Genomic DNA, 22247 nt, shown 5'->3' with positions numbered 1-22247 from the left:
GGGAACAAAGCAGTTTCTGGAGAGATAAAACAGAGAAGAGAAAGAGAGAGAGACAGTCAGAGACAGAGACAGAGAGACAGAGAGAGACAGAGACAGAGAGAGAAAAACAGAGAGAGGGAGACAGAGAGACAGAGACAGAGAGACAGAGAGAGAGAGAGACAGAGACAGAGAGAGAGAGAGCTGTTCTGTTAAGCAAGCAGAAAGGCAAGACAAGTTCAGGTAAGTTACTGAACCTCTGTGGACCTCAGTTTTCTTTTCAGTAAAATGCAAGGATTGGACTACCTATTTGCAGGGCGGGGTGTCACTGGATCTTCCATTCCTCTTGTCTGTGATCCTAGCATCTTCTAATCTCAACCAGAAGGGACCTTAAAGATGATCCAATCAACCTCCTCCTAATCCATAAAAACCAATACTCACAACAGACCATGGATATTACTCTGTTTCTTGGTGAGAAATGGGGCTGCTCTGTTACAGTAGGTGGCAGCTAACACGACACATTCATAAAGGCTGTTCTATAACAATATGACCCGCTGCTGAGCTTGTAGCCAATGTGGGAGCAAGGGTCATCTCCTCAATACTAAAAACTGATAGCTTATAGCACTTCAAAGTCTCAAAAAAGCTTTGTTCATGAATTCATGCCTGTAAAGGAGAGACCAGAGGTATTATTATTCTCATTTCACCAGTGTTCAAGGCAGAATTAAAACTAAATCCTTACTGAGCCCTGATCTAGAGATATGCAAAGAGACTGGATGGCCAACAGTAGCACAGAGGGATTCTTGCATTGGGTTGATTTCTGAACCAGCTAGTCTTTAAAGTCACCTCCAACACTAAGAGTAATGGTGATAGGCTACCCTGATCCATATCTGTTTCTTCATTTACTGATCCATCAGTCTTTCAAAGGTTTTGTTAGGCAGCTTGCCCAGGGCCACCATTGTGCTCTTACAGACTGGAGCCAGAAGCAGGTTCAGCTGGTACAACTGAGATAAGCAAACTAAATTCTATCTGATCCCACAGCAGTCAGCATCACTTAGTCCCCCAATGGCATATGCTGGATGGGACTAACTCCAGTTGAAAATATTTATTACTTTGCCCCCTCCCTACATCACTTGAGCACACACACACACACACACACACACACACACACACACACACACACACACACACACAGAGTCCAGGGGAAAGAATCAAAACAAAAGCTTTCCTGCTATCTAAGGAGAGTCTCCTACTCTTCCTTTTCATTCATTCAATGATATACATTAAAGCTCTACACCCTTCAATCCCCCTAGATCCTCCCAATTTTCTATTAACATTTCATTTTCTTTCTGAGGATGATCCCTACATCTACTGTTCTCCAGTATCCCCTAAACACCCCGAAAGGCCTCTTTTCCCCAGGTGTTTCCTTCTCTAGCTGATAATAGACAAGAAAAAGTTGGGGAGTGATATTTCTGCTGTGAATTCACCTTCATGACTCACCTTCCAGTCTTAATGCATTCTAATCAGTTCATAGGAAAGAAAGGCATTCAATTTGCTTCCCCCCACCCCTTTACTAGCAAGGGAAACTTGAAGTTGTCGATACTGAAATAGAAACTTGACTTTTCCATCATTTTTCTATATTTGTTAAGTAGAAGTTGAATGATTTCTTATATGAATTATCTATATTTAAGGTCTAAAACTTGACATAGATGGGTTGTTTGAGCATAGCAACCCCCTCCCTCAGAAAAAAATATTTAAGTTATTGTTATTTTTATTTTTCCCAGGACATACCATCAAAAATGAAAATAAACAAGACATTTAAGATTATAGAATTTAGAACCAGAAAGATAACTTAGAATTCAATTAATATGGCAGTGATTTAACAGATAAGGAAACAAAGACCCTGAAATGGAAAATGGTTTGTCTAATAGAGATAATAGTAACACAATGAGATTGATGCTATAAATGTAAAGCAAACAGATCATTTGTATTTGAGAACACTGCCATAGGTCAGTACAATTTCTTCTTGCTCTTACATTCCATGAATCCCTGACATTTCTGTTGACTTTGACAAAATGTCACTGCCCCTCCTAGAAAACAATAACCTATGTACCACCACTCCACATTGACAGGTTCATTAGAAATCACATTGAAATTAGGAGTCTTCTTTGATATATTTTCCTTCCAAAGATTTTGACTAGGTTGACTATGAACATTAATCTCTTATTTAGATAGGAGACAAAGAGAATAATTACCATAAATAAAAGAATCAATATCATTCCATCATGCTATAGATCTTATTTCATCTATCATCATTTACTAAATTAGTACCATATTCATAAACTGAATTGTTTATTTGGGGAGGAAAGAATAGTGAATTTAATTACATAAAGGATGAGCTCGGAATTTGAAGTTATAAGACCTGGTTTCAAGTCCTGATTCTGCCACTTGCTAGTTATGTGACTTTTGATAAATCACTTTAGCCACTCAGTTTCCTCATCAGTAAAATTGGGAAATAATACACAACTTAGGAGCAAGATAGTTGTGAGATAAATGCTTTAAAATCCTTCAAGCACTATGGATGAAATCATTAGTCATTTTTGTATTTATTAATAGTATAGATACTGTGTGTTGAGGAAGGAGTTGGGTAAAAATAATCTATATGAATAATTAAAATACAGCAGTAGCTTGATTAATACATATCCTAGAAAGAATGCTCCAATGTAGCAAAGTTTATATTAAGAACTCTTCTCTCCAGTGGACTTGGGTATTTTACGTGCAATTTTTTTGGAAGAGCAGAATCCCAGGTGAGAAAACTTCTTCTCCTAAGTCAGGCCAGCAACTTCCCATCTTAGAGAGATACCTATAGCATTGAAGGTCTAAGCGACTTGCCCCTGGTTACATAGCCATGTGGCAGAGGTAGAATTTAAAGTCAAATATTCCTACCTTTGTGGCCATTTTGTGATCCAGTTTGCTATGTGCAATACTTCCTTTAAGTGAGTGCTCACATAGCATCATTTCTGTACTCATTCTCTATCTGCCACTTTGGATGATCTAAGCCCTAGAGGGTAGCTGATTATTGCATCCTGAAAGTCCTAATTTGACAGATTGGAATGTTCTAATGATCATGGGTCCCATCTAGTGTTTCCCAAACATCAATTAACCAGCTAATATCTGCCCAATATTAGACATTTGATGTGAATCAGCTTTTATAAAGGGATATTTACTGAGAAAGTATAACAGGGACAGAAATTACAAAAATATCTTCCCATATTGGAAGTTTCACTCATCTGTGGGCTGAAATTTGAAGCAAACAGTTACTGAACCATGCACAAGGCTAACTGGATACCTTTTGGCCATAGGACTCAATTTCAGAGTAAGACATTAAGTGACAGGGAAATTGCTCCATTGGTCAGCTGAGCTGGTTCCTTCAAGAATGCAGCAACTGTGGGCTGAGTCAAGCAGATTTCTTGACTGCCATTCAAGGACTCAGTTGATACAACTACTGGCTGACTCTGATACCATCCAGTTGCTAGGTATCTGATGGATCTTCCAGCTTTTCAAAGATCAAAAGGTGGCTACCTAATTAATTTCATCTCTGAATATCTAGTCCCCTATGATCAGGAAAGAATAACCAAGAGAGACAAAAGGAAGAGGCACCATTCATTCATGGACACATGATGGCTGATTGGAGGAGGTTTTCTCCACCCTATAAATCACACAAGTTCTTGTCTTGCTTGCTTGTAAGCAAGCAAGTTATCTTCCACTACAGTTTGTGTAGATAGTCAATTCTGTCTCATACGCTTACGTCAGCTCCACAGGCTCTAAAACCAATTAGAATATTCTTCATCTACCATACAACACCAGTTCCTCAGTCATTCATGGGCTAAAGAAGGTTCATCAAGTGTCCATGTATTTGATTGGAAGTAAGAAATATTGCTCATGCTTTAAGGACTGGATCTATGACCATTCCTCTGTATTCCTGCATATATCTCCATATTGGTTTTCTGCTCTCTCTTCTCCCCTCTCATCCATCCCAGTTGATGGTCACTCAGGCAACAAACATTTACTATCTGCCATATGCTGTGAAAATTGCTGAGGTTACAAAGAAAGTAAAAAAATAAAAATAAAACAAGCACCAGCTCTAAGAAAGACCCCAGAAAAAACTGCAGCCAGTGCTTTCTATTTCTGGCCATCCTATCTTGGACATCCCTCTCCACACAACTTATTCATTCATTCCACTTCATTCAATTTCATTCCCAAACTATGTTATTGGCTATTTTATTTCAATGAGTTTCAATTCAATTTAACAAACTTTTTTGAAGAATATACTATTAGTACTACTAGGTACTGCGAGAATAGAATGATACAGTGTTTGAATATGACAACAGCCCCTTGTTCTTATGGAAAGTCTAATGAAAAAGTGATGACTCTATTGGCTACAGAAAATAATAGCATACAATATATCATCTGTGAAAATGATTAATAATTTACATTCTAGCAAAATGTTTCGGTTACGATTGATAGCACTCATGTGGGTACATTTTACGGTGACATCTTAATTGGCATTTATGGTTTAGTTTTTTCATCTTCTTATCTGGAGGACTCTAGATTTTTTATAGATCTATACCTTTTATCCTTTTAAAGTTATTTACAGAAACCAACAATCAGGTGCAAAGGGATTTTTAGGAGTAGAGGCTAGCAATCCATTTAAGGACATAGTGGGATTATCACTTCCTTACCTCTATTTTCCTGTTACTAGAGGTCTGTTCCCAACAGCTACTTATAATGCATCTCTTACTCATTTCTTGAAATCTGCACTTAGAAACTTCTTGCCAGCCATGTAGTCCCCTCCATTCCCTTCCTTACCTGTCTATTTGAGGGCAAGTGGACCCTCAGCCTGACTTTGGCATAAATCCAAATCTTGTTTTCCTTCATCCCAGTACTCTCACATGTGGATTTTATGTTCTTTGCCACTTTGGGTATTATTTTTGTTAGTGCTTAGTGATGTATATCCTCTTTCTTTATCTGACATTCTAATAGAAATATTGCTTGTGTGATTTTTCTTCTAATTATAAAATTTCTGACAAAAAAGTGTCATTAGAATCCATCTTTATTCATGGAGAGATTAATATATTAGCGTTATACTTTTATCAATGTGATTATTATCATTTGATGGTCAAATTATTTAACCATAATTTCATTTTTTGATGTTTTATTAATACATTTATTGTTAATAAGAATAATTATTATTAATGACTTAACTATGATCTTATTTTAATGCTTCATTTTTTACTTCTTTGTTTGAACAGATATTTCCTGGACTTATTCTCTCAGATATAAAGCCAGCTAAAAGGATGAAGTTCAAAACAGTTTGTTACTTGTTGGTCCAGCTAATGCACTGTCGGAAGATGTTTAAAGCAGAAATTCCTTTCTCCAATGTCATGACCTGTGAGGATGATGACAAGGTAGTAAAGAGCTTTCCAATGATATGTTTATGGGTTGCCCAATTCTGCTTCATAGAATATAGAGGGTAATAGTCACATTAGAAAGAAAAAGGAGAACCCATCTCATCCATAACTGTGTAGAGTTATGGTATAATATATTTTCTAAATTGGAAAAAAAACAGCAAAAGTGATTTTAAAATTTTATCTTATTACTATCCTAAAACTTTTACAAATTTTTTTCTAATTTACAATTGATAAGTTCTTCTTTGTGTCTTTCTTAAATCTGAAGTTCAGGGTAATACATGAGGTCTTTTGTTGCAATTATATAGTTCAACTCTATATTTTTTCATGGAAATGGATTTTACATGGGGCATTCAAATATAATTATATTATTTGGCTTGAACCCACATCTTAGTTTCAATCTGGACACTTCTAAAGTCAAACTCTTGTCTAGGTATCCAACTTTTTGCTATTAACAGATCAAGTAAGAATCATACATTGAAATAGTAGAAACTTCAATTGGTACAGAACCATAAAAATAAATAGTAAGGAAATTTCTTAGTTTTGAATCCCAAATTATTGCAACCTTACTCCTCATTCTTGCCAGAGAAGCCTAGGAAAGCAGGTTCTCTATGACTTGAGAGTCAAGTTGTGAAAGCTTAGGCTCAAGACTCTCTCTAGGTAGCTGGAAGGTATTATTTTATTGTCCCTGGGGCTGGATACTTCAATGAAAGACTAAGACTGTGTTTAAGATTGTCCTTTCCATTGACTCATCTCAGCATGCCTGATCTTATAATCAGTTTCTTTCCCCTGTGGCTCCCAGTCATACTGTCTCCATGTAGATGCATTATCAATGAAAGGAAGATAGGGGAAGGGAACTACTCTAGCCCTTTCACAGATAAGCTGAGCAGAAAGGGAAAATGTCTTAATTTCTTAATGTATTAAGGGGTGGGATGGGGTTAGAAGTGGAGGAGTTCTCTTCTGCTGAGATATGACTTTTCTATACTGGATGAGAAATAAATTTCTTCTCCAAAGGGAAAGGAACAGATTAGAGCTTAGAGCTACCAATTATATTTTTGTTCTATCTGACACAGAATGACAGCAATAAATATTATTAATCATCACACTGTCTATTTTTTAAAATGTTTTGAATCATATCAAAATGTCTTTAAACTTGTATCCATGAAGTAAGTCCATTTTATCTGGGGTTTTTTAAATAGGGGGTTATTTTTCCAGAGCCATCACAATGTACCAAAACTATTTAATGTCTAGTCTAGTTTGCCAGAGTAAAGAACTTAGAATGAATATTTTTAGAATGACATAAAGGTAGCCTGGTATGATAGATAGATAAGCAATTTCAAAGCCAAGAACACTCAGATTTAAGTACTGCCTCTAGATATAATCCTGGTTATGTGACTAGGAGTAAATCAATTAATCTCCAGTTAGCTCTGAAAGTCTATTATTTGCAAGATATGCTAACCCATACTGATATAGGAAGTCCTCTCACCGGGAAGTTCACTATACTAATGAAATTGTAGATTTATCCTTATCCAAATAGAATGTAAATACCTGCTACAAAGTGGCCTTTCCTCATATTTGCTGATGGCTTTGTACCTCAGAGCAAAATCAAACAATGATTATTAATGAATGAGATCATGAAACAGTACAGCTGGTATTCCAAATAAGTAAAGCAATAATAATAATAATAATATTTATATAACACTTTAAGATTTATAAAAGTTTATTGGTAAAGCAAAACCTTAAGGTTTGCAATGCACTTATACAGGTTTTGTCATTGGATCCTTAAAACAACAATTTGAGTTTGGTGCCATTATTATTCCCATTTTTATAGATGAGGAAATAGAGGCTGAGAGATGTTCAATGACCACCCCAAGGCCACACAACCAGTGTCTGAGTAACATTTGAACTCTGAACTTTCTGAAGCCAAGTTCAACTGTCTTTCCACTATGCCACTTGGTAGAGAAGGATGATGATGTGACATCAAAATTCTCATATTCAAATGTAGGGGCAAAGTCAGCGCCTAGTGAGACAAAATATTATCTCTAGACCTATATGATTGATTAGAATCAACATATACTCTTCCTTGCTCTTACTCTTATTTACATTATAATCCACATGTAACTCTCAGATCTTCCTTCTCTTCACTCTATACTAAGGAGATTCTGACCTTTTTGATGTCTCTAGCATTTTCTCACTCTCCTCACTGACAATGTCTTGTCAATTAAGATGCAGGAAGAGCCAAAACACTTTAGTTTTTACAAATTATTTTTTTGTTTCCATTGTAAATATACAGGCTTTTAATCCTCACAATATATTCTTGAATCTTTTGTAGGCTAGCCTGGAAACCTAATTACTATGCATATAATTTTTACATGGAGAAATATGTCATCTTGTGAATTTCAAGCAATTGATTACCAAATCAACTTTCCAAATACAATCCATTTGTTATCAGGCACTGTTGATATTAGGGTTTGTCAGCCTGTCACCCTCTTATCAAACATTTACTTAGTGCCTGCTGTGTTCAAGATATGGAGCTAAGGGCTGATAATGCTGGGAAAATCTTGAGAAAGATGTACCTTTTGCCTTCAGGAAATTTGTCACCTACTGAGAGAATATGTTATGAGCAAATATATTTGATGCAAAGAAGAATGTTCGTGAAAAGGGCAAAAGAGAGACCCAAAGAGTTTTTAGATAAGTTGTTTCATGAGCATTAACCTCATTTCTGGTTAGGATCCAAGATGCTATCACTTCATTTTCTATACCAGTAGATGGAGTTAATACATCACCTGATGCGTGGCTTCCCAGGCACAGTGGAGGCATTTGGAAGCTACCACAGCAAAGACCTCTGCCTCTGATTCTATTGAGAGATTTTGAAAAAAACATATAAGTAAATGTCTCACTTTGTTGGTGTTAGAATGTTCCCAGTTACCAGAAGTAGTAAGTCATTTGGCTTTTCATTTTACAAAGTTTGGCAGTTCTCAAAGCAATCACATCAAATATCTCATTTGAGAAAATGAATTAATATTCACATTTTGGTTTTCTTTTTCCTCATAAATTCTTCAAAGTTAAATATCATGTCTTTTCTAAACTTTATGACTCTTCTAGCACCTACCACAGTGTTTTGTAAAAGGCATTTAGAAATATTTGGTCAATTTTTAATTTCACTTACCCATCCAGAAGTCCTCCACAGGGATCCCAAGGATCTAATTTGGAAATTAGAACTCCAAGCAACAATCTCTCCATTGGGATTGGCATTCCTCATTTATGAAGAAGGTGGTCAATAAGACCAAGAGGTCAATGTCACTTCCAATAAACCTTTCTTCTCCAATCTAACCATCCTCAATTCTCTTAACCATTTCTTATATGCTTTTGATCCTTTTTTGAACAAACTTTAGATTGTCAATGCCTCTCTTAAAGTATGGAGCCCTAAACTAGACAGATACCACAGATAGGAAATATTCAGAAGCTCTGAACATTGAATTGTCTTCCACAAACTTCCCATGATCCAGACACTGTACATCTTTATTTTTAAGGTCATTGTAAATATGATAGCACATAGAACAACTCTTTTTAATTCATCTTTTCAAATTGAAGCAAATTGATATTGAAATCAATCTTATTTTTATTATAATTTCATTTTTCATTACATTATTCCTAGTGCTTAATATTGTCAGTTTTTTATCCTAATGCCACAGACTCTTTACATCTTTAATATAATGCAACCTGAAATTGCAAAACTATCACTCATTTTATACTGCTTGTTTTTACAAACTTGAATTCAAATCAAACTCCTAGGGCTTTTCCCCTGAACAGCTGCTAATATGTACTTCCCTTATGCTACCACAGCAGGTAGCTGAGCTCATCTTCATTAAACACTTGTGATAAAAACCGATTCCTCACCGTCCATGGCCAAAATGGACTTGTACCTTCCAATAAAACTGGATATCTTCACAGTCATCACAAGCTGAGATTAGGCACTGTGCAATGGTACTTTTAAAATAACAACGTAGCAGCAGTCAGTCGGGGAGATGGAGAGGAACAAAGATGGTCTGTGTTGCTGCAAGGGATTTCAAAAACAAGCTTAGTCTTGGGGAAACAGAGGAGAGATCTTGGATTTAGAGTTGAAATAGACTTATGAAATCATCTAGTCCCACCCTTTCATTTTACATTTGAGCAAACTGAGGTTAGAAATAGTGTCTTAATTCCATACAAAAAGTCATATAGCAGGGGTTAAGAACTATGTCCAACTCATAGCATCATGGATTTATACTTGGAAAGAAACTTCAAGGCCATGAAATCTAACCCGTATCATTTTACAGATGAGAAAACTGAGGCACATCTAGGTTAAATGAATTGTTCTAGATCATGCAGCTAATAAATGATTTGAACCCAGACCTTCCTTCTTTAAGTTCTGCTACAAGAAAGCCAATTCTTTTATTAGTTTCCTCTAAGGGATACTTGCAGAAATTCTTTCCATTTAAAAGTCATTTTAATTACCTTTGGCTTAAGTGATACAGAGAATATTACAATAGATGCAGTTTAATTTCTGCAAGTATCAATTTGGTCATTGTACTATGATTAAGCACCAACAGTTAAATGAGACATAGACAGCCTAAGTCATTTACTTATCACCCTCTGCCCCTATATCTTGCATCTCCACTTCGGATATTGCTGAAATGCAAGGAGGATACCCAGATTTGAGCACTATTGTATCCAAAGGGATAGGAAATTGCAAAATAGAAAATTCAAGAATGTTTTAGCATGTAGCAAAGCAGGGAAAGAAATATAGGAGCAAATACAGGAAGTCACAGGAAGGGGAAAGAGGAGGAGGCAAAGGTAGAAGTTGTGGTTTGCCAGACGACCTGGGACCCAGTACCTATTTTAATTTTATTCTGCCAAGTTTATTAAAATGCTCTCAGGCTACAGCTAGAAAGTTACAAGCCATAACTTGAGTGGAATTGTAATAGTCATAGAGCTCTGTAGGTCATGTCTCCCTCCCTCATTCAGTAAACTTTAGAAGTTCCCTATTACCTCCAATATCAAATATAAAATTCTTCATTTGATATTCAAAGCCTTCATAACCTACCCTACCCCCACAACCCCTTCCCATCCTTCTTACACCTTGCATTAGCTCCACCTCCTTACTCTTTGACTCAGGGCCACTGGCCTCCTTGCTATTTTTCACCCAAACCATTCCATTTCAATTCTGGGCATCTTCACTGGCTATCTCCCAAGAGTGCTCTCTTTTCTTTTCTCTTCCTCCTCATTTCCCTGGCTTCCTTCATGTTCCAGAGAAAACCCCACCTTCTACCAAATGCCATTTTCATTTCCCTTTAATTCTTGGGTCTTTCTTCTGTTGTTTCCTTCCTTTTTTACCATGTACATAGCTTGTTGCCTGCATTTTGTCTCCCCCTTTAGATTCTAAGCTTCCTGTGGGCAGGGTTTGTCCCTTTCCTGTCTTTATATCCCTAGCATTTAGCACAATGCCTAGCACAGAGAAGGCTCTTAATAAATACATAATGACTGATTTACTAGTGGAGAATTTATTCTCTCTCAGATGCCATGGAAAAAAGATCTATCTGAGCATTTGAGTCAGTAAAAATATCTGATTATTGGATTTCTCTATATCTAAATGGAAGAGTTTATACTCAGCTTCTAGTGGCTGGCAGTTCTGAGGTCCCTTGAATGTCCTTTAATACTTATGCTTCCTAAAAGCTTGGGACTTCTCATGGTTCTTAGTCTCCATTTCCACAAGTCCATTGAGTATTTCTGACTCCCAAAGACTAAAAATAATGTCAAATCCAGAAAGAAACGTCCCTATTGCCAGAAATCCAGATTTAAATCTTCACTGAGCTTGAATTTCATAACTTAACACTTTTTTCAATATCACCAAGGTTATAACCTTTCCTTTGGGTTTGATAATGAACACAACTTGCAGGGACAGAAATGGAAATGATTGATCTTATCGAGCTCATTGTACAATTAGATTATGAGTTGTGTGACTTGCTACTAGGGAAAAATCCTGGAAATGAATGTTCACCCCCAGAGCTTTTTTCCTGCCTTATTACCATTCTCATTTCCTTTCCTTTACTATAGGTTGCTTTTAAGCTTTTTAAAGTTTCTTGTCTTTGTAGAAAGCTCTGGGCTGACAGATAGAAGGCAGACTACTTTAAATAGGAGTTTGCAGGCAGTCAAAAAACAGGTTAATACTTAATGATTCCACTTTAGAATGTACCACACAGGGACATATACAAATTTATAACGAAAGGGATAGGGGCGACCTTAATGAAATGCTTAACTATGAAACTATTTGTAGTTCTCTCCCTTTGTCTGGATTTCTAGGCACATGGCCTATTATTCTTTACAATCATAGATTGTTTTGATAGGTAGTATTCTAAGAAAATAGGCTGAGCAGCAGTAATGAAATGAAGGAAAGCCAGAGGGATCTAATTATTCTATCTCCAGTCCCCAAAGCTAGAGGCTACGAGGTGATTGTAATAAATCTACTGTGAAAATTGCAGTACTTTGGATACCAAAGGTCTTAGACATTCCTTCACATGTGAAGGTGATAATAGCATAGGCACTGCCTACCTCACCTCCTCATTATGAGGAAAGTAGATCCTAGTGTTGTTCCATAGAAATGAAAAGTATTTTTTAGGAGAGAGAAGTCCAAACTGTTTCTCTAGTTCGAGAACTTTAACTTTCCATAATTTTCCAATATCAGGGAGAGTAGCAACAACTCAAGCCTAATGCCCAGACACAGACCAAGATTTCTAGAGTTGTTAATCTCCCTCCTCCACCTTTTTTTTCCTATTGATTCTTTATATATTACCTTGGGTGAACTCTGACTCACACAGTAGACCACTCAGATTCATGGTGTTCTATATGTCTAAATCAGGAGTATATTAAAGCCAGTTAACATATGTTTGGGAGAACCAATTGTTAAATATTCAATGAGGATTTATACTTTGGAAAAAGGAAGATTTTTACAAACTGGAGCTTAATTTATTGTTTCTTTGATGATCTAAATTTAAATCATAGATAAAATGTTAATAATAATAATAATAATAATAAATGCAGATGTCATATAGGGAGCCAATATTTTTTGGTTGTTTGGTTGTTTCTTTCCTGTCCTCAAGTAGTTTCCATTTTATTTTCTTATTTTAATAATTTTAACTTTTTCTAAATAACACATACCGTTTTCAATATTCATTTTGTGATATTTTCCAATCCATGCTCTCTCTCCTCCTTCCAAAAGAAAGCTAATTGTTAAACATTTATTAACGTGCCTGTGGTCTATTGTTGATTCTTCTTGACTTCATTTGGAGTTTTCTTAGCAAAGTTCCCTTCTACAACTAATTTTACAGATGAAAAAACTGAGGCAAACAGGGTTAAGTGATGCCCAGGGTCACACAGCTAGTAAATGCAAGACTGGATTGGAAGTCAGGTCTTCTTCACTCCAGTCTCAGTACTCTTATATACTGTACCACCCAACTGCCCTACACCACTGGTCTATACAATGATCCCTGACCTATTACAGGAGTTACGTTCCAGAGACCCCCCACAATAGGTGAAATCTGTGAAGTAGCAGTGTTATATTTATTTTATTATATATATTTTAAACCCTTCCTACTCTCCTATAAACCTTTCCCACATGCTTAGAAATACTGAGCCAATCAGTGCCCAGGATACAGAACACACTGCTGTGGTTGGTCACCTTTCAGCCAATAGTGTGCCGTGTACAATCTCACATTGGCAAATTTGTGCAAGCAGTAGTGGCATACTGCATTTCCATCATATACTGTATGGTATCCATCTGCAAAATCCCACAATATAGCAAAAACTCCATGATACAGAATTAGATTTTTTTTTAAACCCACAATACAGTGAAGCTATGATAAGTGAACCACAAAGGATGACTGTATATCTCTTAAAACCATTGATCATAAACTCCTGTTGATGTGCTTGCCTTTAGCAGTTAGGTAAAGGATACACATTAGATCCAAGTGAAAGCATTTAATGGAAAAGCAGCAATAACTCATTTCCTCAATAAAACTGGGGTATACTCTCTCTCATAGATACATACATACATATATATATATGTATATATAAACACCTTGGGAAGAGTAGATATACCCAAACATTATATCTGGAGGACATGTGTGAACAAGAGGCACTATAGAGAAGGACATTGTAGGGCTCCAACAATTTAGAATTGCTTATGTCTTCAATTGGTGGCACCTTATACATCTACTAGATCTACTCTTTACCAGTCCCCTACCCTTGTCTGGATATTGTTCTACTAGCTGGACAATCACAGCCTCTTCTGGCAGTTGTTCAGAAGAATACTATTGCTGGGTTGTGTAGCTCCTTCCAGACAGTGCTGCAATGAACACTCCTTTACTGCTTTGCTGGATACTCCATTGCCCCATGGCACCATGTAGTTTCTGACAGATGCTACTTGACCAATTGCTGCTCATTTGGATTCCCTGCATGCTTTGCCATAACTTCCTTGAGAGGAATTGATGCTACCATGACCTTTTAGCTTAAAACTCCCAAGCAGAAACTGTTCTTTGGAACTAAGAAAAGTCTCTTTTCATGTTCTTCTTTCTTGTTTTTTTTAAAAACTTTGGCTATAGAACTTCTCATCTCCTCAGCAAGAGATTCTCAGCCATAGGCACCATGTTCATTAGAACAAATAGAATAGTCATCTCAGCAAGCCAATGCCTGCCATTCAATATTTTCTTTGGACTGGTCACTGAGCAAAGGGTCTCCATGAGCAATAATACGCTAACTCATGGTACGTTCGGCATATACCTCCTAATTTCAATCTCTCATGGTTGGGCTATAAATCAGGGTAATTGTTATTTGTCTAATTCTTACCAAATTCTTACCCAAAATCTGACCAAATGTTACAAAAAAAAAGGGTTAGAGTTCTCTAGTTTTGAAACTCTAAGCCTCATTTGTTCCACCACATAGCTAAGTGGGAGGGAAAATGCAGATATAATGCCAAGTCCAAGGGGCAAAGTAATTTCCTCCTCCATTTGTGGCCCTTTTATGAGGAAACGTAGGCAACATGAAGGCTTGAAATGATTTTGAGATGTATGCTCATACTTAAATATATACTTTGGTATGGAAGTGATAGTAGATTTACCTAAGCTACCACTACTTATTTCCACCTTTCAACATACCCAGGATTGCCAAGGCTGTTTCAAAGAAAAAAATTTTCAATTCAGCCCCAAGTTCTGTTTTACTACCGACTATATATCTATAATATCTATCTAGTTTCTTGTTCTGAACCAGGTTGATATTTAGGTAATGCTACTCTTCCTGTAGGACAACTAGGTGACAAATCACCAGACCTGGAATCAGGAAAACCTGAGTTCAAATCTGGCCTTAGGCACTTACTAGCTGTGTTGCCCTGATCTAGTCTCTTAACTCTGTTTGCCTCAGTGTCCTCATCTGTAAAATGATCTGGAGAAGGAATGGCAAATCTCTCTATTGTCTTCCTCAAGAAAACTCCAGATGGGATCAAGAAAGGTTAGGTATGACTGAAAGCAAATGAACATACTTTGACTCCTTGTTTGACCTGGAAAACGTTATGTTGCAGTTGAGGAACACTGGATTCAGAATCAGAGGACTTTGGTCTGAATCTCACCTCTGCTGCTTACTAGTCTATCGCCTTGGTCAAAGTCACTTCATTTCCAGTAGCCTTTGTTTCTTCACATATCAAATGGGATTGAAGATAATATTTGTATTACATAGCTTTTGGAATTAGATTGAAATCAAATGAAAGACTAAATGAAGTGAGTATTTAAATATGAATAGTGTATGGGGAGATATAGAGCTGAGTATTTTCTGAATATCCTTTTTTGAGTGAGCAGAATATATTGATGGCAATTAGGGCCAATTTCTTGGCATCCTAAAAGTTTCTGAGCCCCCAGTTTTACTAAGCCTGCTTGGACAACCTAGTGGCAACTATTCCTGTTTATTGGTGAGAAAATGACCTTATTCTATCAAATGAGAGGTTTTTTATAAAATCTTTTTAAAAATCAAGTTTTTGAACAATACTCCTTTTCTTTCCATCGATACTGCAGAGAAGGGCTTTAAGGACAGCATCTGAAAAACTCAGGAATCGATCCTCTTTTTCTACAAACGTTGTATATACCACTCCAGGAACGCGAGTAAACAGATATATCAGCCGTTTGATAGAAGCCAGGCAAACAGAGTCTGAGATGGCAGATTTGAATTTCTTTACCCTACAGTACAAACATAAAGAACGGGAAGAAAAAGTAAGTGATTCTGCTTTGCAATTTTGATCTCCAGACTCCATGTGAAAATTACTTAATATATAAGGTTTGATTTCTATGGCATGTTTTGTATCTCTCTTTTGTTTTAGATAATAAGGCAATAAAGAAAAGGTAGGGGTTGGTGGGTAAGGGAAAATATTTTTCTTTGAACATTTTCAAAATTCCTGAGACAATAAAACATTTTCATAAACTCCCTTCAGAAAAAAATTATTGAGGCTCTTTTTCTCACTGCATGCCTCCCAGTTGAATGCTTAAAAACATCTCCTCAGAATCTCATTTCCAATATTTCTTTTTTCCACAGTATCACCAGCTTCAAGATGAGTATTTCACCAGTGCTGTGGTCCTTTCACTGGTTCTAGCTGCCTTATTTGGCCTTGTCTACCTTCTAATAATCCCACAGTGAGTACCTTTTCCCACTTTAATATAGTTGAAAACCTCGTTAAGTATTCTGCTCCCTTAATCTACTCCTCCAAATCAAAGATTAATTACATTGACTGTGACTTTACTTTCTCAAATGAACCTTGTGACTCCAAAGTAATAAATCAACATTTGGGGAAGCAATTAAACCTAATGAGTAGGGGAGCCAGTTATTCCCTGTGAAAGATTTCATTAATGCCTTTATTTCAAATTGCACCCAGCTGTGACTTTAAAACTTTAAATGTAAACATTTTTCATTAAAAATAAATACTTTTCAATTCACTGCTAAATATCTACAAGTTCTATATAAATGTGTAGAAAAACTTTTAACACCTTATATTGCCTGCAGGATCAGATACAAAATGTTATTTGGCATTTAAAGCCCTTTGATGTAGTCCCTCCTACTTTCTCAATCTTCTCATGCCCTATTCTGCAACCCATGCTCCTCAGTTAAGTGACATTGGCCTCCTGGCTATTACAGGAACATGACAGTCCACCTCTAGGCTCTGGACATTTTCTCTGCCTATCACCCATGCTTGGAAAGCCCTCCCTCATCTGTTCTGCCTACCAACCTCCCTAGCTTCTGCCTTTTGATCTTTCTAGCTTCCAATTAAGTCCCAATTAAAATCCTTGTTTATCTCAAATCCCTTTTAATTCTAGTGTCTCCCCACTTTTAAGTATTTATTTATCCTGTACATAACTGTACATCTGTTTACATGTTGTCTCCCCCATTAAATTGTAAGTTCCTTGAGGACAGGGGCTGTCTAGTGCCTCTTTTTGCATCACCAGAGCTTAGCAGAATATCTATTAATAATAAATATATTGTCTGATTGATCGGTTGAACATAAGGATTGACAGAAAGTGTTTGAAAGGAAATACTACGGAAAGAAACACTCTTAGCCATTCTCTTGAATGGGAGACAGTGATTAGAGGTTTAAGATGAACAAACTTGTATTCTGCCAGCATTTTCTTCTTTATAATGAAATAGCAGCCTTTGGCCCCAATGTTATGAGAAAATCTAGACTGAAGGAGTTCATTCAACCACTTATTAACTGTGAAGCCACAGACGAGTTATTCTTGTGAACTTTTCCTCATTTCTATAAGAATATTACTTCCTCTATTTACTAGGGAGGGCTGTTTAGAGGATCAAATGAAATATTGTCAATAAAGCACTTCATGCAATCTTAGCAGCTTACATTCTTTATAGAGTGCTTTAAAGTTTTCAAAGTGCTTTACAGATATTTCATTTTATTTTATATTATTTATTGATTTCATATTATTTCATTCACAATGATCCTTGAAGATAAAAACTGTGCTTATCTTGATTTTAAAAATAAGAAAACTGGGGTTGACAGAAGTTAAATGACTTGACACAAATCACACAGTTAGTGTCTGAGACTTCATTTGACCTTGGGTCTCTCTAAATTTAAATTCAGGAGTCTTTTCATTATGTCACTTAGATGCCTGTAGAATTTTTTAATCTATATAACATAAAACTCAAGTTACTATTATTGTTATTGGGGCAATATAACATGGTGGTTAAATAACTGGCCTTTGAGTCAAGAAGATCATGTTTGTGTGGCCCTTTCCAAGCCACTTAATTTTGGGATTCCCTAGACAACATAGTAAGAAGTTAAAAAATTCTAGTAAACTAGGGAGGTAGGAAGGGAAATTCCATGTGGAGAGTTCTCTAGTCCACTGAAATTGTAGGTCTAGACTCATTTTTTAAATTATGATGATACTCTACTAGAGCAGATCACAGTCTCACCACACTTTTTGTAGATGGTCTTTGTAAATTATTGTGACTGAAAACTTTACCATCTGTTGGCCAACCTTCTGACGATTAGTTCATCCACATTTCTACTAGGTTGGGCTTTGGATAATGATCAACCAGTCAATCAGCAAGTTTTTATTAAGGCCCAGGCACTTTGCAAAGCATCAGAGATACGAACAGAAAAAATGACTGACATACACACAGTCGTATCATTTAGTTAGCATAGCCTTTGAAAATCCAAAGTCATTTAATCAGTTGAGCTCAATAAGCAATTAAATGCCTATAATGGGTCATACACTATCACGGACATTGGAGATGAAAAAGATAAAAATGAAATAATCTCTTCCCTTTAGGCTAATGATTTTAAGTAATGAGTAGAAAGTGTTTGGAAGGAAATACTATGGAAAGAAACACTCCTCTTCTTGTTCCTGAATGGGAAGCAGTGATCAGAGGTTTAAGATGTAACCTTATACTCTGTTGCCAGCATTTTCATTCATATAATGAAATAGCAGCCCTTTGTCTCCAGCAGTGTGAGGTCTAGATTGAAGGGGGTTGGTTGCGTTTTCTTTTCTTTTCTTTTCTTTTTTTATTTTAACAATTTGGTTTCCCTCACTTGTTGAGGTTAGAAGTACAGTGCCTACTCATGGGTCCAGCCTCACACCACTGACTGGCAAAGGAGCTCACTGATCTTGACCATTTCATCCCTCCTTTGGCAACCTAGTGCCCATTTCCCCAGGGGTTCATCATATTGATTTCAAACTTAATTCAGCTACACACCACAGTTCAGAACTTCAAAGTTCAAGAGATCTGCTAGCTGCAGCCTTCAGGGACCCTGGAATTAGAGACCTGTGCCACCTTGCTCAGTCTTGAACTGAGACTTAAAAGGAGTTAGGGATAAAAACATGAGTAGGGAGAATAAGTATAGAAATGTTCACATGACTGAATCAATGCCTTAATTCATTTCCTCCCTAGGAGTATCATCGTCCTGGTTCTCCTGGTGTTCTGCATATGCTTCCTGGTGGCTTGTATTATGTATCTACATGTCACACGAGTACAGGTATACATATATTCTTTGACGTATTTATTGTTTTAGTGATTTTGAATTGTCCGCTGAAGAGAATTAGTAGAATCTTCCCAGATTATATCATCAAATCCAAGTGGGAAAGTGAGGCAGTTATAACTTATATCATAGCAGAAATATGATTGTTTCAAAAGTAAGAAGATCAAAATATTCATAGCAGCAATGTTTGTGGTAAAGAACTGGAAACAAAGTAGGTTCCCATTGGTTGGGAAAATAACTAAACAAATTGCGGTACATGAATATAATGGAATAATGCAATTCCTTAAGAAATGGCGAAATTAATTCAGAATTCAAAAATTCAGAAAAGCAAGGGAAGATAAATGAACTGATACAAAGTCAAGTAAATAGAACCAGAAAGACAACATATATAACAATGTAAATGGAAACAATGGCAACAATAATGATCAAAAAAGAGATGAGAAAAGACCCCTTCATCCCTTCTTTGCATAAGGGGAGGGCTACGGTTATAGAATATTATATTTATTATCATCCTGAATTGATGTGTTGTTTAATTTTGCTAAGTTGCTTTTGATCTTTTTTCCCCTTTCCTTTTTAGTTATAAGGAGTATTGCTAGGCATGGAAGAACAAAGAATATATTCAGAAATGGAGGTGATTTTAAAAAGATATCAATATAGAGGCAGCTGGGTGGCACATTAGACTGAGAGCCAGGCCTAGAAATGGGAGGTCTTAGGTTCAAATCTGGCCTCAGACACTTCCTAGCTGTGTGACCCTGGGCAAGTCACTTAACCCCCACTGCCTAGCCCTTACCACTCTTCTACCTTGGAACCAATTCACAGTATTGAGTCTAAGACAGAAGGTAAGGGTGAAAAAAAGATATCAATATAGATATAAAAGTAAAAGGGTTGGACTAGATGATTTCTAAGACCCCTTTTAGATATAAATCCCAAGATCCCTTTTTTCTCTAACGCCTGTCCATGCTGACCAAATTCACAAGAGATTTCTTCTCCTTTTCCATTTGTATTGGTCTGCACTTGTGGGATCCTGGAAAAGAACTGAACATATAAGCCTGTGGACCCCTCAAATATCTTCCTTGGCATAGTATAAAAGACACATCCTATCTCACATAGATCATATTTCTGTTCGTTCCTTTGCTATGGATAACTAACATCAACCAAAAAATATATATATAAGTATATATATATACATATATATGTATATATATATATATATATATGTCTGGGCTGAAATAATATATTGTGTACTAATACATATCTATCTATCTATCTATCTATCTATCTATCTATCTATATATATATATATTCACCTGCATATAGTTCTTTTATGATTAAGGCACTTTTCCTTAAAGCTAAAACATGTAAAAAAGAATACCCTTGCTGATTTTAAAGGAGTTAGTCACTGCTAGTTTAATGGAGGCCTTTGTCCAGTGAGAGATAGCAATGTTCTTTTCATAATATTATCTTTATGGACAAAAAGGTACAATTACAATTAAAGGACCTGGTGTTATCTCAACAGATGCTTTCAATAAACACCCAACAAAACACCAACATAGATGTCAAATGTGCATAGCAGTATGAGAACAAATCAAGCTTTTGTAGCTAATCATCTGGTTATGGCTACTCCCAGATACTTTCAGTGAAAGTATTCATTTACTTGAACAATCTGGGCAATTGATTTAATTATAAATGTTATTTTGTCAGCAAAAAGCTTATTGATTTTTTTCTTTCTGAATACTCAAGGTTTTTCTTTGTATATCTGCACAATTTTTTTTCAGGTAGCTGTTAACAGAGAGTCAAGTTTAAGAACCATTATGCAGTTTGAGCAGCATGCACGTTTATTTAATCTCAGTAAATAGTAAACTCAGCTATTCAAAAGTACTCAAAATATGATATTTCACATCATCTTTAAAGATGAACAATTCCACATAATTAAAAAGCAACTGTAATGGAAAATCCACAATATTTGAAATAATTAGATAATAGATTTAGAGTTGGAAGGCATCTCAGAGGCCAACTAGTAGTCCAACTTCCTCATTTTACAGAGAGGAAACTCGGGCCCAGAGAGACTAATTTGCCTAAACCTCTACTCTAGTGAAATCATAGACAAAATAATGAAGCCACATTATCTGTTTCCAGGTCAATGTTCTTTTTTGCCACTATATTACTGTGCCTCTGAAGACTGAGGTTTGGATTCTGTTTCTGCTGTTTCTTAACCACCTGAACTCGGATGCCTTTATTTTTCTAGTCCTTAGTTTTCTGATCTTTGAAATAAAGAGATGGAACTAGGTTATCAATAATTTTCTTCTGGTATTAAAATCCTATGATGAAAAGAAATTTAAATAAATTTTTAAAGTTTCTGAGTGACCATTATTAATTTCCATTAATCAATTCAACTGGTATTTATTCAGTTCTTGTAATAGACAAAGCTCTGTGTTAGATTAAAAAAATAACACTTGGTAAAGTAGCAAGTTCTTAAGATTCTATAATGTAATCCTATTCCCATACTTAAATGAAATATAGTCTCTTCCATTTGGGTAATCCATTAAGAGTAGTAGTGGTGATAGCAGCCATGGAAATGGTAGCAGTGCTCATACCAGCAGGGGCAACTAGTTTTTATGTAACTTTTTAAGGTTTGCAAAATACTATCTGTTACATTACTCTTTTTATCAGCACAACATCCCTGTAAGGTAGTTGCTAATAGCATTCTCATTTTATAGAGAAGGCTACAGAGTCTCAGAGAAGTTAAATGACTTTTGGGTTGTCACATGGTTAATATCTGAGTGAAGATTCAAATTCAGAACTTTCCTGGCTCCAAGTTCAATACTACATCTATCCATGCTACTTTATTTCATCACTGAAAAATTATAACCTGTCATCAGGTTCTCCTTCTATGTGATCTTGTCCTACTCCTCCTATAAATCATGCATAAAGGAGCTACCCAATTTACTTGTCTAAGGCTTAAACATTATATTGGCATCAGTGCAACATTTTGGCATTTCCATCAGTTTTCCCTCAATCTCAATATGTGACCCAATTTTTTTTTCTGATTATGGTATATGATTGGATGTATGGCATGAAATATTTAAGTAATAATATTGCCTTTATATGCATGTGAGGAAATGTAGAACAAGGCAAAGTAGATTTGGAAAGGATCCAAACAAATATCCCTATAATATGATTAAAATATGGGCCTCAAACACTAATTTTAATAATTCTCATGAAGAGGGCAATAAGGATATAAAGGC

At 36.1% G+C, this 22247-nt stretch overlaps 1 protein-coding gene across 2 annotated transcripts in view; it reads left to right on the top strand.

The window, feature by feature from the left end:
* Positions 1-22247, top strand: part of ADCY1 (adenylate cyclase 1) — a 367557-nt gene that overhangs the window by 271863 nt on the left and 73447 nt on the right. For both annotated transcript variants that reach the window (XM_056804875.1, XM_056804876.1), the window contains 4 exons: positions 5286-5441; positions 15539-15733; positions 16053-16150; positions 18915-18999. In XM_056804875.1, the coding sequence (XP_056660853.1) occupies positions 5286-5441; positions 15539-15733; positions 16053-16150; positions 18915-18999 (534 nt within the window). The remainder of the gene's footprint in view (positions 1-5285; positions 5442-15538; positions 15734-16052; positions 16151-18914; positions 19000-22247) is intronic.

Source organism: Monodelphis domestica, chromosome 7 (assembly GCF_027887165.1).
Source record: "Monodelphis domestica isolate mMonDom1 chromosome 7, mMonDom1.pri, whole genome shotgun sequence".
In the NCBI taxonomy this organism is placed as follows: domain Eukaryota; kingdom Metazoa; phylum Chordata; class Mammalia; order Didelphimorphia; family Didelphidae; genus Monodelphis; species Monodelphis domestica.
The sequence above is the reverse complement of the archived record's forward strand: the minus strand, read 5'-3'. Positions and strand labels throughout refer to the sequence as shown.